Source organism: Candidozyma pseudohaemuli (genome assembly GCF_003013735.1).
Source record: "Candidozyma pseudohaemuli strain B12108 chromosome Unknown scaffold00002, whole genome shotgun sequence".
Classification (NCBI taxonomy): domain Eukaryota; kingdom Fungi; phylum Ascomycota; class Pichiomycetes; order Serinales; family Metschnikowiaceae; genus Candidozyma; species Candidozyma pseudohaemuli.
The window spans coordinates 285527-301079 of NW_020194436.1; the positions used below are offsets into that span (position 1 = coordinate 285527).

A 15553-nucleotide genomic window follows, 5' to 3' on the forward strand; every position below is an offset into this window, starting at 1 on the left:
TACGCTTTATGCGCACTGATTTGATTATGGTACAGATAGCTAGTATGCATGGCGGAGGCCAAGCAGCTTGGGGTCTCCCAAGTCAGTAGACAGGATTTTTGCCAAATCTTCCGTCGCTCTGGTAGGATTGCTTCCGTGAATACTTTCAACACTCTCATTCTTAAGAAGCGGCAGGGTAGAGAGGTCATTTTCTCCCCCATGGCCAAGTCCTGGCACGGCCCTAGGCGAGATTGAACCAATATCTTTGGAGGGAAGGCGATCCACCGCAGAATCATGACTTGTTGACAGTGACACCAAATCGCTAGACAGCACGGCCTCACTGGCTGAATCAGAGCTAAGAAGTGAAAGCGGGTCTCCTTCCTCGGGTGCAGACCCATCATTATCTCTGGAACCAACCGACGAATTGTTGGTATCAGGGCTGCGGCTGTTTGATGAGGGTGCAAATGAATTTCCAAGGGATGCTCTTAGTCCTGATGGCCTAGATGGTGCTGAAGCATTAGCTGGATCGATCACCAAGTCATCGATACGAAGAGTAGGAATGTATTCATCGTTCACATTTCCCGGCATAGACTCTTCATAAGATGGCACAGGACCAGAATGACTGACGGAATTTGCCCTACTCAATGGATCATCAGCAACCGAGAACGACCGCATGACAGGAGACGCTGACGCTGAGATCGCTTCTTCGAACGATGGCAAACGGTCATTTCCTTCTGGATCCAAAGGCTTGATGCTGACACCATTCTTATTGTATGAAGGGGTTCTGAAAGTGATCTCCCTTCTTTGAGGTGGAGACATTGGTACCACTTCAGGGTCAATCTCATCGTATCTTGGAAGTTGAATAGACGACTCGTTACATTTTGCACTCAAAAGAATGAGCGGAGTGTCAACCACAACCTCATAATGGTGCATACGGTTGTTATCCTTAGGATCAGGCTTCGAAATTCTGAAAGACACCTGTAATCTGTGGGAGACTTGCACATGACGGAAGTTTGAATCCGGAGCAAGAGCCTTCTGAACTGAGGTGTACCCCTGTTGGATGTTCTCTTTTGTTGTCTTACTTTCATCCATGTAAGCTGACGAATCGAGCTTGAAGACATCATCGTCGTTATTATCGGACACCCCAGGAACATCAGCATGCATGTGGCTAATTTGCGTTTCCAAAGATCCAATTAAGGGCGAAGATGGGCAGAAAGTACCGCTCAGCACAGAATCACGGTGGACACTGAGTGATCTTCTTGGAGCTGCATTGGAGTTTGCCTCATCGGGATTAGCGGTCATCATGACTTTGTCAGCTTTTGTGGTCAAGAATGGAAGAGCAATGTTGATATCAAGGGGAGAAGCTATCATTGTTGATTTCTCTGGCTTGGCTAGAGGGTCATCCAGGGCTGGATCGTCCTTAGGCTCATAGCACGAGAATAACAAGTTATTATCAGGACATTTGATAACTTCCTCCTTGAAAGGCTCAGCAGAAGCTGAATAATTGCTTCTGTACTTTGTCTTGAGCTCACAAAGATGAACAACCCTCTCGCGTGTCTTCAATTCACAATGAGGTTTGATCAAGTGAGGGTCGTCACTGTCGTACTCATATTCACGCTTGAGGTCCTTAGACACGTAAGTGATTCTCTCTAGCACATTAAATTTAATACGCTTGAGAATCACATCTTTCATCAACGGGATGAGCTTGACATTGATAGTGTGTTCGGAACCTAAAGGCACGTACTTCTTGGGGAAAGTAATGATATAATGCATGGCATCGTTCCAAACCCTGTTGACGTAAATAGGTTTATCAGCAACAGAGTTTGCGAGTGAAGGCGGCGTCCTGACCATAGGAAGATTGAAGTAGGAGTATACCCTTGTTTTTCTATTGAGCTTGTCGCTCATTTTGATCATGTTCATGGTTAAGCGGTGGTTGAGCGAACCGTTGATGGAGGTGACAGAAGCAGGCATATGTGATGGAAAGATGAGAGGCAAAAGGAAAACGTAAAGACCAGCTTTGGCGTTTTCCTGAATGCCCGAAGATGAAATTGACATCGCATCCGAGAAAGCCAGAGAAGTGAACTCAGGATTAAGGGAAAATGACTTCTTCGAGTTATTGATTGGGTCGTTGTCATCCGCCAAATCTCTCACCTTCACCAAGCGGTAACGTTTTGAGCGCTTTGCGAGCTCGTTGGGGTCGATCTTGCGGATCTTGGCATCGTTGGAATTCTGGGTGTTGATGTAGTAGTCAGCATCGCTTAAGGACGAGAGCCACTCAAACTGGCCGATCTTATATTTTTCTTTATGGTGATAGTGGTTATGAGGGTCACCGGTGGGCCACAACGTCAGCACGCACAGCTGGAATTCGAAGCGCACCTCCCTTATAGACGTTTCCTTCGTGAGTTCTATGATGAAGGCGAAAACATGCGGAATGGGGGCGTCTGAGTCGATCTTCAGGCTGAGATAATTAGGAGAATTAAAAGGTTGAAGTTTCAGCTCAAAGGCTCGGCGTGCAGAATCATCGTCGTGACTTGGAAGTGGCAACGAGGCATGTTCGGGGCCCGAGATATCGTGATCATCGTGCTCCTCTGTCGTATCATGCCCATCCGGGGCATCCGAAGCAGCGGTGTCGATGTCCTCGTTGACATGAGCCCCGCCGTTTTCCACATCGTCATATGTGAAACTAGCCAGCAGCGCTGGCGGCAAGTAGATGCAATCGTTTGTGTTTGCCACGAAGCAGCGTATCAGCTTCAGCAAAGGTCCCAGGGTGGAGTTGTTCGTGGTGGAAAGCGGGAAAGGCTGTTGGAGGCCCAAATCACTCAAGAGCGATAGAAGCTTCTTTCCGACAACCTGCGACGTCTCAAACTTGACGAGTTCTCGAGCCTGCTTCTTCAGCACCAGTCTCAGTCTCCTAGGCGCGTCGGGAGCCTGGCTCAGCACAGACAGAGCCCGAAGTCTGGAAACCAGAGCGCTATGGCGAGGATGGGGTTCGTCCAGGATCACCACGGTGCGGTTTGTCGAGGTCAGGGCCCGTCTGCCGGCAAAAGGCAGGGCAGGTAGATCAAATATAGCCGGCTCCGACAGTCGACGAGACACCTTCTTCTTGATACGTTCAAACATGGTGTAGAAGAAAGGTGGTTGGAGGGAGAAGTGGTGAGAGCGATGTTGGCCAGTGCAGGACCTTGCTAGATAAGAGGCGGGGCCTAGAAAAAAAAAAATAAGTAAAATGAAGAAAAGCACCTGTTCAAACAGGCGAAGAAAAAGGGGAAATCGGGGAAGGAGCCTGGGGTCGAGAAACGACAAGAAATGTTCGTATACGGGGAAACCGTGACGTTGAGGGGACGTGGTGAGTATGTTAGTAAGGCTGTCGCACGATAAGACGTGCCCAGATTAGCCAAGTCAACCACTCCAATGCGGGCAGTAGAAGCGGTACATTTTGCTGGAGGTACAAAAAACGGCATTCTTGCTTGCTGGTACGTTCGAATTTTGCGTTCAGAAGAAAACATTCGTTTTTTTTGTTCACAATATGTCCCGACAGGGCCGCCCAGATGGTGGTTGCAAATCATCGCCTAAACGCTACATCACGCCTTATTCTCCACCGAGTCTTGGCGTTGCACAATGTCCACCCTGAGCCGTATTCGGACGAAACTTGGGGCACAGATAGAAAACGGAGAGAACACTCGGGGCACCAAACCGGGGTGTGTTGTGCAAGATTGCTGTGTTTCTAGAAATCCCAGGGGTGGTGTGGTTATGAGTGAAAAATTGCACGACCACCGGGTGGAAATTTTGCAAATGTGAGACACCCAACGTTTGGGACCGTGGCACCCAAAGCAAAAAAAAAAAAAAAAAAGTTTTACATATTATCGAGCATTTTGCGTTCTCTGTCTCTTTGATCTTCTTCTTCTCGAGCCAATTAGCCCGCCTCGTTCAGAGGCTCACTCACGCTGTCACCGAACCGGGTAGTACGGGTGCGCTTTCAGTGAGACTTCCCCCAAGTTTGCTTCATTGTTTGTGTAATGTCTACCGAGCATAAAATGCGTTTTCCGAAAAGCACATTGGGGTATGTCTGAACGCAAAACGGGAGATCCGGCGAGTAATTTGGGATTGTGGCATGTATACATGTGGCTTGGAGACGGCCAAAGCAGGTGCAAACGGTCGCTATAAAAACACGGTTTCCGTCCCTGCTCGGGAATTTTTGTAGCTTTTTCTGTTTTACTTAGAGAGCCCGACGAATATGAATTTTGGAAGATAGATTTGATGGAAGTCTAGGAGGGAGGACTTGGTTATCCCCCAGCTTGGTTTCTGTCACTCAGATGAAAGGCTCATAATCTACACGGCTGCCAATTGTGGATTCCATTCCTAAATACTCGTTCATTATCTGTCATTAGGTCTTTTGACCGTTCTAATCTGTTCTACATCATCATTATGGGAGACACCTTCGAGACACTGCCTGTTCTCGACACCAATTCAGCTCAGGGGCTTGAAGTCAATTTCGTGGCTTTGCAACGTTCGGGCAGCTCAGTTGGTGGTCCAGGCTGTGTCAACATAGAGACCATTTTGAAGCAACACTGTGACTGCTCGAGGGACCACCTCAACCTGGATTGGCAGTAATGGAAAGTTCTCACCATCCACCGAGATGTAGTGCTTCCTTCCGTCGTCCACGCGTGGCACCAAACGGTAGCCGTGCACCTTGGCGTGGATAACCTCGTTAGAGTGGACATGTCCACCCTGGTCGATCTTCGTGAACAAACTCAACATGTGAAGCAAGGGAGCTTTGGCGTTGGTGACCAACATATCCATCATACCATCTTGCGGCAAAGCAGCTGGGAAGAACTGGGCCTGGTCGGACATGTACGGCATCTTGCCAATATAGAAGATGTTGACGTTGTCTGCGATATCTTGCTGCATTTTCTCCCACTCAGCAGGGGGGTCTTCACTTAGACTGGGGTACTTCTGTTTGCTGTGCTCCACGGCAAGACCCTTGCGATGACGTTCAAAATGGTCCTTTACTTCGTCTCCTTCACAACCATAGTGCACCCAGAGATCACACGGATACTGTGCTTTGGTGATGAGTTTGTGAGCGACACCGATTTCGAAACGGATGGGACCCATCCACCTCAACTTCTCCGTACCGATATCCGCGTCGGCAATCGATCCATACGCCTGAGAGACATAACTGATCCTCGTACGCTCGACGCCATCCTCCATTTGAGTGACAGCCATCACGTCCATTTTCGTTCTTTCCGACTTCAACATACGGAACGCTGCCACAGCAGCATCATTTGTACCGTGCGTACTCAACGAGAGGGCATTACCAGAGCCACACGGAAGCTGTGTTATGGCGATCTTATCAAAAATCTCCTCGGCATCATTCCTTTCATAGATGCCGTTGATTATCTCATGAGGGATACCATCACCAGAGCAACATGCAATCACATCATATTTCGCCTGGACTTCACGCCCGATGTCCACGGCATGCCCCAGGTGGGTAGTTTCTTGGTATGTGATATCAACATTGGCAGCTTCAAGCACGGGTAAAATCTGTTCCTTGTATATGTCCCGAGCCTTACCTTGTCCTCCAAAGCTATTGAGCACCACCAACACTCGTGGGGATACAATACCGCCTTTATAAGCTTTTTTCAAAATAATGCTTGCAACGTCATGGTCTTCAGCAGCATACGACACGTCCACGAGCATGTTTTGCACCGTGAGCGATTTGCCTGTCTTCTTAGCATATTGAATTTTCACCACCGTATCATCGTTGGCAAGCTCACACCAAAGGACATCCTCGAACGGAATATGATAGTCGGTTCCGGGATCTGCGTTGGTCCCTACACAACATAATTCTGAAGCCAGGGTCTTCTGAGACTCAGACGGACCATTTAGATGAATGCCATCCTCCCGAAGAGTGCCGTGGCGAACAAATGAAGAAAGTAGCATTTCTGAGGACATTCAAACGAAGGGCTGTGGGGGTGGTTTTAACTGGCTTTTTTTGTCCAGATCACGCTAATAAGGAACAATGTAAATTGAGAGAGAAAAAAGATACAGATCTCACTTAGGGCCCTACACGGCCTGCACCCGAGCTCTGCGAGCAGATAAGCGGGACCGCCGGATTACATCTAGAATAGGCTAGAGCCTTGAAAAGCCTCATTTTGCGGCGGGGTCTACAAATCGCCACTCCTGCTTGGCGTCGCATTCTTATATTTGGTGTATAACTATAACACCATTTCTTCGTGTTCGTCTTCAGCATGTAGCCGCTTTCTTCGGAAACCCCCCTAATCTTCTTCTAGGTCTTCGCCACTCAATGTAAATGGCTCTGGAAGAGGCGCTTCGGTCATATTTAACTGTCTCACAGTTTTGATGATCTCCACCTTTTCGTTCGGTTTTGTGTCATTTAAGACAATGATACCGCCGAAACCGCGGTGACGGCGAATGGGCACAAAGCGGTCATCCTTAATAAACAGCACATAGTTAACCTGGGCGGGCAAAACACGGGACAAATTGCTGATTTTGTACGGCGTCTTAGAGTAGCGGATTGCCACCTGCTCGTTGGCAATGGGCTGGTCTTCCTCCTTCTCATCCTTATCCTCCTTCTTGCCTTCTTTGTTCTCGGCCTTTTCGTCGGACTTGTCCTCCTTCTTGTCAGCGGCCTTCTCATCCTTCTTTTCTTCAGTCTTGACTGGCTTGGCGTCTTCCTTCCTGACACTCTTGTCTTCGTCAACATCCATGTCATCAGCCTTGCCATCTTCCTCTTCCTTCTTAGCCTGCTGCTTCTTAGCTCTAGCTCTGGCCTTGGCAGTAGTAGAAAGCACAGCCTTAGCAACCTTGTCCGGCTGCTTCTCCTTGGCCTCCTCTATTTTTGGTGGATATTGGAAATATTCAGGAGAGCTGTGCACGTTCAATTCAAACTGAGGCGCTTTGAGGTCCTCCTTTATGCCAATAATGGCTGTGGGGGCGAAGGAGAGGGACAAGAAGTGTGCCAATGGGAACCAGTACCACGACTGCACGAACACTGCAAGACCAACAATGGCCTTAACATTCAATGTGTTCGTGTTGGCATTTTCAAGATTAATGGTGACATTTCTACCACCTGCGTCAATAATACCCTGAGCAGTGGCGGCACCAAACTTAGCCAACGCGTCTTCGTGTTTGTTCTTCACAGTGTCTGCGTATAGGCTGGTAAACTCCTTAACCTTTGGGTAGAGATTCTCGTTTTGCTGAATCAAAATCATGGCAGAGGCTTGCAAAGCACCTTGTCTGACAAAATCAACAGCATCCTTGGTCAATGGCTCCAAGACCTCAATGGCAGCAGGCAAAGCTCTACCGGCACAGGAGATTCCTAGGGCCATGGCAGTACCATAACGAACGTGTGGATTGTGAGACTGCGACAACAAGTCGACAATTTGTGGAGCAGCGTGGTAGTCACGGACAAGTAAGAATCCCAAACTCATCACCGAGGCTCTTCTCACATCATCAGATGGATCTGAGACAGCAAAATGCAAAAGCTTTTTGATAGCTCCGTTGTTACCAGTACCGGCGTAGGCCAAGGCGATGGTGAAAGCACCACCATATCTCAAGATTGGGCTCTCTTGGTCGAGGAGCTTATCTATTATTGGCAAAGCTTTGTCCTCTTGTCCGTAGTTGAGCAAAGCGATACCGATGGCCAATCCACGGATGATGTTCTCGTGCTGAGTCTCTTGAGCATAGGTGAACATGTCATTAACAGCTTCCTCATTGCCAGAACCCAACATTACCAAACCCATTGCGAGACCAGCTGCTTGTCCAGAAACAGCAGAGTCAGAGTACAAGACAACCTTCAATGCTTCGTAGAGACTCTCGCTGTTAGTTGCCATACCAGCAACACCACTTCCGAGACAGGCACCATGCAACATCACATCAGTGTCATGGCTGCCAGCAGCGTTACCGTGGTCGTCAATGAACAGCTTCAAGTAGTCAATAGTCTCTCTGCCATGACCCGCAAAGATCAAACCCAAGGCAAACAAAGAACCACCCTTGGTGTGGGAGGCGCCGTTAGAGCCTGGTAAATATGGCTTCAAGATATTACGACCTTGTGACAAGTTACCCTTGTGGATAACACCAAGAGCGGCCGTAGCCGAGAATTTAGACCAGTTGGTAGCCTTTCCGAGCCACTCCAAGTTTCTTCTGAAAAAAGAGTCGTCGGTTGTACCCATGTGGAAGTAAGCATTTGCGAAAGTAACAGCAGAGTGGAAAATGGAGTTTCTGCCTTCTAAAAGATTTTTTGTCTTGTTCAAAATTGTGAGATCGATATTCTTGTTCTTGAACAAGAAGGTGATGTCCAAATCACATGTGGGGACACCAGAAAGAACGTGAAGCAATCTTGCCTGAACTGGCAAGGTGTTGTCAAAAGACTCGTCAGCAGTCAATTTGTTAACCACAGACTCGACTAATTCCTGGGAAGCAGAGCTGACCAAGTCGAAGGCTCCCTGGTATGCAATCAATTTCTCGTCCTTAGCGATAAGCTGCTTGAAGACTTGAACAGCCAAGTTAGAGTCACCCAACTGAATAATGATTTTGAAAACAGTGAAGAAGTCCTGGTGGCCCTTCAATGACAATAACAAGTCAATCAAAGTGTTCAACAAGTCGACTCTGAACACACCGTTCGACACAACGGAGTTAGCGCAAACCAAAACGTAATTGATCAAAGCCAAGCCGTACTCACCATCACGGATAGTCTCCCTCGTGATGATGTCTTTGATGATGTCAAGACGGAAGCTCTCCAAAGCAATACCCAAGGCAAGCTTTAAGTCGTTTGCTGCGACACATTTAGCCACCATTTTCTCGAAGATCAAGGTGAGCTGAGGACTGATCTTTGCCTCTTCACCCAAGTACTTCTTTTGCGATAATTTGGAGTATATGTTGATGCATTGAGATACAATGGTCTCGATGTACTGTGACTTTTCCTCAAAATCAAAGTCGTTCTCGGCTCGAAGACCATACTTCACAGAAGCATCGTAATCACCCAAGTTGTAGTAAACCTTGGAGATCACAAGTGCAGCCAAAGAACGCTTTTCGAACAGTGGATCCTCGTAGAGATCCTCTAACTCTTGAAGATTGTTGGCGATTTCAGCCCAAAGCTGGTCCACCACCTCGTTCAATGACGATAAGGCATACAGCTTTAAGGATGGGTCCTGCTCTGAGAGCAAGGCCAAGTATGGCGCAGCAGAAACTAACGCCATTGTTTGTTGGAGATTGTGTTGGATCAAGTATGTAGTAGTGAGTGTTGAGACTCGGTGGATATCTATCGCCACATTATGCTGCGCACGACCACAGAACATGGTAGAACTCCATCAAGAGCCATTGGGTGGCGATAAATAATGATTTGGAGGTAAAAGCTTATATTCACAGGAGAGGTATTTAATGCTTCAGTTTAAATTTGCATCTGGTCTTTTGAAAGTATCTGGGGTTGATGCAGCGCTCGGTATCATGGTTGCGAGATGACAAATGTAAGGCAACATGGAAATACTAAAGATGGATTTTGAACAAGTAAAGTCCGATATTTTATTTGCTACCTAGATAAAGGCAGTTCTCTTCACCATTAAATTCGCCCTCCTTCGGTTCTAATTTGTTCTGAGAATGCCAGTTTGGTGGATTCACAAAGGCTAAAAGTCCACCCTCCATGTCCACTATGAAACGAACAATTCTACATGTTATTGTCTTTTCGACGGCTACTTTTGCCGACCAACACTGGCTTCGATCGCTTTTGCGCATTATGGCAGGTTTTCTTGACATGTCTCAGAACACCACCGCCTATGCAATTCTACAATAGGCGAACGTTGACAGACGGGAGTAATGAGAGGTCAGCATGGTTAGAGTTTGTTTAAGGTCGGAGACAAGCGCTTAGTGAACTTTGAGTGGAATTAGCAAGTGCCCTCTGAAGAAATGAAGACACTGTTTCCATGCAGCGACCGCTTCAGCGAAGAGATCGATAAGCCCAACCCTATAGCGAAGGTGGTACTACAAAGCGGCCCAAAACTAGTCAAACACAAGCCTGTTTAGAATTGACCTTGTTGCACCTCCTACAAATCCACCACCTTGAAAACCTATCCAAATATAGCACCCATTTGCAGCCAAAGTCACAATATCCCAGACGATTCCAACACACCCGCAACATCACCCTACTACCTAGAGCAACTCTACGATGCCCGCCTTACCGCTAAAGCCGCTGCTTCATTGATGTCACGTCCTCTTTCTTGTCCGTTCTGGACCCCACCACCGACGTCATAGCCGCAACTCCCCCCTCCATCCTACAAAATCCAAAAATACCAAATCCCTAAAGTCGCGTGAACGTCCGCGTATCGCAGAACTACTCCCTACGCACATCGCCTAAATGGCGTTATCCATGTCTCGTAACCCAACTTTGCAACCAAAGCTTCGGCACTTAGGGAGATTTTCCGGATCGCTAGCTCGCACGCCAAGGTGCATTTGCAGCCGTGTAGGGGAGGGTGCGATTCCATCTGCGTTATTATCTCGCTTACTCGATTGAGACAAAACCAAGAATTTTTGTAAATCCACTGTCCAAGAAATCGTGCCCCACCCGCATGGCTGCAACTGGCTCGGAAGTGCTTCCTCCGTAGAATCCATAGAGTCAGCGTTCCAGGTGATCAAGTCTTTGAATACTAGGACCAATTGTGGTGCTTATCGCGAGGTTTATCAGCGAGCCACACCCGGCGGTATATAAAACCCCTCGAGCCTCGAGCCTGAAAATCCGTTGCAGAAAGCTTATTTTTCGAAACAGCTCCGATCGGAAATAGCTCTAGCTACACCATTCTCAGGCAATACACCGATCACCGCTTCTTGGCCAATTCAGACTTTAGCAAGACCGGCTTTGAAACCTAGTTAGATAAAGCATATTCCGAAACTCAGCCCCAGTGCGTTCTAGAATAGATCAAGGCCCCATTGATTCCGCTTGAAATCTGCTCACAAATCGTACAGCAATGACGGTAGAGTACTTTGAAGACCGTGAGGCGTACCACAAAATAATAGCCCAGCTGAGTGAGGCACTCACCTTTGTGGAATTCTCTGCAACCTGGTGTCCACCATGCCGTGCAGTGGCTCCATACTACGACAAGTTTTCCGATGAATATCCCAAGGCCCGTTTCTACAAAATCCAAGGCACGGACGAGGAGGACGAGGAGAAGGACAAAGTCAATAAGGAGGCCAATGTGTACTCAATTCCTACATTTGTTTCCTTCAGAAACGGAAAGGAGCTCAACAGAATCCCAACCGGAAATGCCCATGTCCTCCAGGAATACATTGAGAAAAACTACAAGGCGTTTGCGTGATATTATTGTGTTAGTAATACAAGCGTAGTGCGTACTAGGGTGTAGTTTGCAGCCACGCCAGATTGAGCGGGACGGTCATTTGCAAAAATCCTGCCCATACAAGCAGTCAACAATGAAATGGCGTCACAGTTCCGCAACTCTGATGCCCCGCCGGGGAAATCTTGTCCCTGCATCAGTTCCAGTTTCAGAGCCAAGGCTGCCAAGACCAACGTGGTTTAGCAACGGATGGTATGTACTGTGTACGCGGCTGCGAAACCTGGAGAACCACTGTTGATAATTCATCAGAGACCACCTGAACAGGCCACGGAGGGGATGAAATTTAGCTGAGCTGAATGTAAAGAAGGCCATTTTTCATCGTTATCCAAATTGGATTGATTATAGACCGCCTCCGACCACGGCTGCCCCGCCCCCACTGACTCTGGATGCAAACCCTCGCTCATAACACCCCCTCGGAACCACACGTCGAAGCGTTTAAGGATTGGCATTTTTCTTAGCGTGGAGAAATGCACAGACGCCTTTGTTCCCCAGATGCCGTGGCTCTAGTCATCCGAGAATGGGCCCGGCCGCTCACAACCACTATAAATACGTCCTCTCGCCTCTTGTTCCTACCCACCGATCATGTCTGCTCCAGACCCTACAGTAGAGATCGCAGACGCTGAGAAGCCGGCAGTGGAGATGCTGTCGTCGTCTCTCTCCCTGAAGAATTCCTATAAGGCCATGGCCACTGACAGGCCTGGTCAACGTGGTAACGTTCTTGCTCACTACACCGAAGCGGAAACCATGAAGATGGGTAAGGAATATGCAGCTGAATACAACTTGGATGAGGACCTTTTCGCTCGTGCGGCTGCATTGGCTAGATGTCCGGCCGATTTTGGCAACATGGATTTCTTGACGGACTACGAGAAGGAACAATTGACGTTGGAGGTGACCAAAAAATGGCACATTCCTAGAAAGTTGGTTGAGGTTATTGCTTTAGGCTCCATGGCCGCCGCTGTCCAAGGTATGGACCAGTCGGTTATTAACGGTGCTACATTGTTCTACCCTGATGCTTTTGGAATCACTGATATGAAAAACGCAGACTTGATGGAGGGCTTGATCAACGGATCTCCATACTTGTGCTGCGCTATTTGCTGCTGGACTTCCCACTGGTGGAACAGAACCATGGGTCGTAAGTGGGTTATTTTCTGGACTTGTTTTATTTCTGCAATCACTTGTGTCTGGCAAGGTTTCGTCAGTATGCATTGGTACCATTTGTTCATTTCCCGTTTCTGTATGGGTCTTGGTGTTGGTGTCAAGTCTGCCACAGTGCCGGCCTATGCAGCTGAGACGACTCCTCATACAATTCGTGGTTCTTTGGTGATGCTCTGGCAGTTTTTCACCGCCGTGGGTATTATGTTCGGTTATGTTTCCTCCTTGGCTTTCTACCATGTTGGTGACAGAGGTATCGCTGGTGGCTTGAATTGGAGATTGATGTTGGGCTCTGCTTCCATCCCAGCGTTCATTGTCTTGTTCCAAGTGCCAGGTGTTCCAGAGTCTCCTCGTTGGCTTATGGGTAAAGGTAGACACCAGGAGGCTTTCGAGGCTCTTTCTATCTTGAGACGTGACCAGATTGCTGCTGCTAGAGACCACTTCTACCAGTACATTTTGTTGAAGCAAGAGTCCTCCTTTGACGGTATTCCTTACTGGAAGAGACTTTGGGAGATGTTCACCGTGAGAAGAAACAGAAACGGTGCCTTGGGTGCCTGGATTGTTATGTTCATGCAGCAGTTCTGTGGTATCAACGTCATCGCCTACTACTCCTCGTCCATCTTCATTGAATCCAACTTGTCTGAGGTTAAAGCTATGTTGGCCTCTTGGGGTTTCGGTATGATCAACTTCTTGTTCGCCATCCCGGCCTTCTATACCATTGATACCTTTGGTCGACGGAACTTATTGCTATGTACCTTCCCGTTGATGTCGATGTTCTTACTTGTTGCAGGATTCAGTTTCCTAACACCGGACGAAAATACAGAAGGCAAGCTAGCGGGTGTAGCGACAGGTATATACCTATTCGCTGCAGTTTATTCCTCCGGTGAAGGACCTGTTCCGTTCACCTACTCGGCCGAAGCTTTCCCGTTGTACATTCGTGATTTAGGTATGGGTTTCGCTACAGCCACATGTTGGTTCTTCAACTTCATCTTGGCCTTCACCTGGCCTCGTTTGAGAAACGCCTTCACAGTGACTGGTGCCTTTGGCTTCTACGCCGCATGGAATATCGTTGGTTGGTTCCTTGTGCTCCTCTTTTTGCCAGAAACCAAGGGTCTTACTTTGGAGGAATTGGATTCCGTGTTTGGAGTGTCCTTGCGTAAGCATGCGATTTACCGTGCTAGACAGGCTCTCTGGTGCTTCAGAGTTTGGATTCTTAGAGAGAAGCTCAAGCCTATGCCATTCTTGTATGAGCACCAGAAGCGTTACTATCAGGAGAAAGGCTTGGAGTTGGATCCTGAGATCAGCAGGCAGATTAGTAGAGAGCCGTTCTCCACTTAAGCTCGCCGGAACGAGTTTTTGTTCGTATTTTTCTTTGTATCCGTCGACGATTTACGATTATATTTTAATTCTTGTTTTCATCTGCGTGTAGGTATATTAAAATGTGGCGAGACTAATCATGTCTTTTTCTATGGGGTCATATCAATGCTGCTTAGTACAACAAACGAGTAGCGATCTTGTATGGAGTCTGCTCTAGCTGCTCGTACAAGGACTTGATGTCGGTTTGGTCAACCTCCGAGATATCAGCCATCAAGTAGGCAACGTCACCTCTAGAGTCAGTGAACTGCTTCTCGATATTGTGGTTCGACAAAATGTTGTTGACGGTCTTCAACACACCGGGCACGTTCTGGTGAATGTACAACACTCTGACGCTGTTTTCTTGGTCCAAATCGAGATCTCTCAAAGACACTTCTGGGAAGTTGACGGCACCAATAGAGTTACCCTCGTTGATGTATTTCGTCAAAGAAGTAGCGACTTCGATACCGATAGCGGACTGAGCCTCCTCGGTAGAACCACCAATGTGAGGGGTCAAGATAACGTTTCTCAAGGAGCACAACTCTTCGGCGAAACCGTTCAATTCATTGGAGAACAAGCCCTCACCGTTCTTGGCTGGCTCGTGTGGGTACACATCCAAAGCAGCACCGGCAATCTTACCAGCCTTCATAGCCTCAATCAAAGCTGGAATGTCAATGACAGTACCTCTGGAAGCATTGATAACGTAAGCACCATCCTTCATGGCAGCAAACTGTGGAGTGGACAACAAGTTCTTGGTCTCTGCTGTGGCAGGCACGTGCAAAGTGACAAAGTCAGCTCTCTGCAACAAGTCGTCCAAAGTGTCAACTTGCTTGGAGTTACCCAAAGCCATGATCATGGTGACGTCGTAGTAAATAACGTTCATACCCATGGACTCAGCCAAAACAGACAACTGGGAACCAATGTGGCCGTAACCCACAATACCCAATGTCTTACCTCTAATTTCCCAGCACTTGGCGGAAACCTTGTTCCAGGTACCGGTATGCATCTCGATAGAACGGTCGCCCAATTGTCTAGCCAAGGTGATGATCTCAGCAATAACCAACTCAGCAACAGATCTAGAGTTGGAGAATGGAGAGTTGAAGACAGCAATACCAGCCTTACCAGCGTACTCCAAGTCAACCTGGTTGGTACCGATACAGAAACAACCAACGGTGACCAAGTTCTTGGCGTGCTGAAGGATCTTGCTAGTCAACTTAGTCTTAGATCTGATACCGATGGCATGCACATCCTTGATCTTCTCGATCAACTCATCCTCGGGCAATGAGGTCTTGTAGAACTCAACCTGGTAGCCCTGGTTCTTGAAGATGTTGATGGCAGTAGAATTGACATTCTCCAACAACAAGATCTTGATGTCACCGGTGGAGAATGGCTTCAAGGCCTTGGTGGACTTCAGGCTAATACCTCCCACCTGGGCCAAGTACGATTGAGTAGGGGAAGTCAGAACAGCGTGAGGGGAGCCTGACTCTGAGATGGACAAGGCTCTTTGGAAAGTACCAGCAATATCTTGTGGATTTGACATTTTTTCAGTGTGGTTTTGAGAAGATACGCAAGAATGAGTAACCGTTTTTTTCTCTTCCCTAGCTGTGTCGCTGATTCCCACCACGCACGTGACTTTGCCTAAGTTTTCTTCCCTTGATTACCCTTGATTAATGAGTCATGGGCTGAGGTGATGAGGGCTGTGATAACGA

General features: G+C 47.8%; 6 protein-coding genes across 6 annotated transcripts; 2 read left to right on the top strand and 4 right to left on the bottom strand.

Annotated features, from left to right (window-relative positions):
• Positions 1-39: 39 nt before the first annotated feature.
• Positions 40-3099, bottom strand: ECM21 (Ecm21p; the record flags this gene model as incomplete). Its single annotated transcript, XM_024856898.1, has 1 exon — positions 40-3099. The coding sequence occupies one exon, from the start codon at positions 3097-3099 to the stop codon at positions 40-42; it is 3060 nt and encodes a 1019-aa protein (XP_024714778.1).
• A 1398-nt stretch (positions 3100-4497) lies between these two features.
• On the bottom strand, positions 4498-5919 carry LCB4 (sphinganine kinase; the record flags this gene model as incomplete). Its single annotated transcript, XM_024856899.1, has 1 exon — positions 4498-5919. One exon carries the CDS (start codon positions 5917-5919, stop codon positions 4498-4500), a length of 1422 nt encoding a protein of 473 aa, XP_024714779.1.
• A 335-nt stretch (positions 5920-6254) lies between these two features.
• RPN2 (proteasome regulatory particle base subunit) lies at positions 6255-9197 on the bottom strand (the record flags this gene model as incomplete). Its single annotated transcript, XM_024856900.1, has 1 exon — positions 6255-9197. The coding sequence occupies one exon, from the start codon at positions 9195-9197 to the stop codon at positions 6255-6257; it is 2943 nt and encodes a 980-aa protein (XP_024714780.1).
• Positions 9198-10955: 1758 nt separating this feature from the next.
• Positions 10956-11303, top strand: C7M61_001493 (thioredoxin family protein; the record flags this gene model as incomplete). Its single annotated transcript, XM_024856901.1, has 1 exon — positions 10956-11303. One exon carries the CDS (start codon positions 10956-10958, stop codon positions 11301-11303), a length of 348 nt encoding a protein of 115 aa, XP_024714781.1.
• A 618-nt stretch (positions 11304-11921) lies between these two features.
• C7M61_001494 (sugar porter family MFS transporter) lies at positions 11922-13829 on the top strand (the record flags this gene model as incomplete). The annotated part of the gene is made up of 1 exon (XM_024856902.1): positions 11922-13829. One exon carries the CDS (start codon positions 11922-11924, stop codon positions 13827-13829), a length of 1908 nt encoding a protein of 635 aa, XP_024714782.1.
• A 151-nt stretch (positions 13830-13980) lies between these two features.
• Positions 13981-15384, bottom strand: SER33 (phosphoglycerate dehydrogenase; the record flags this gene model as incomplete). The annotated part of the gene is made up of 1 exon (XM_024856903.1): positions 13981-15384. One exon carries the CDS (start codon positions 15382-15384, stop codon positions 13981-13983), a length of 1404 nt encoding a protein of 467 aa, XP_024714783.1.
• Between the last annotated feature and the right edge of the window lie 169 nt (positions 15385-15553).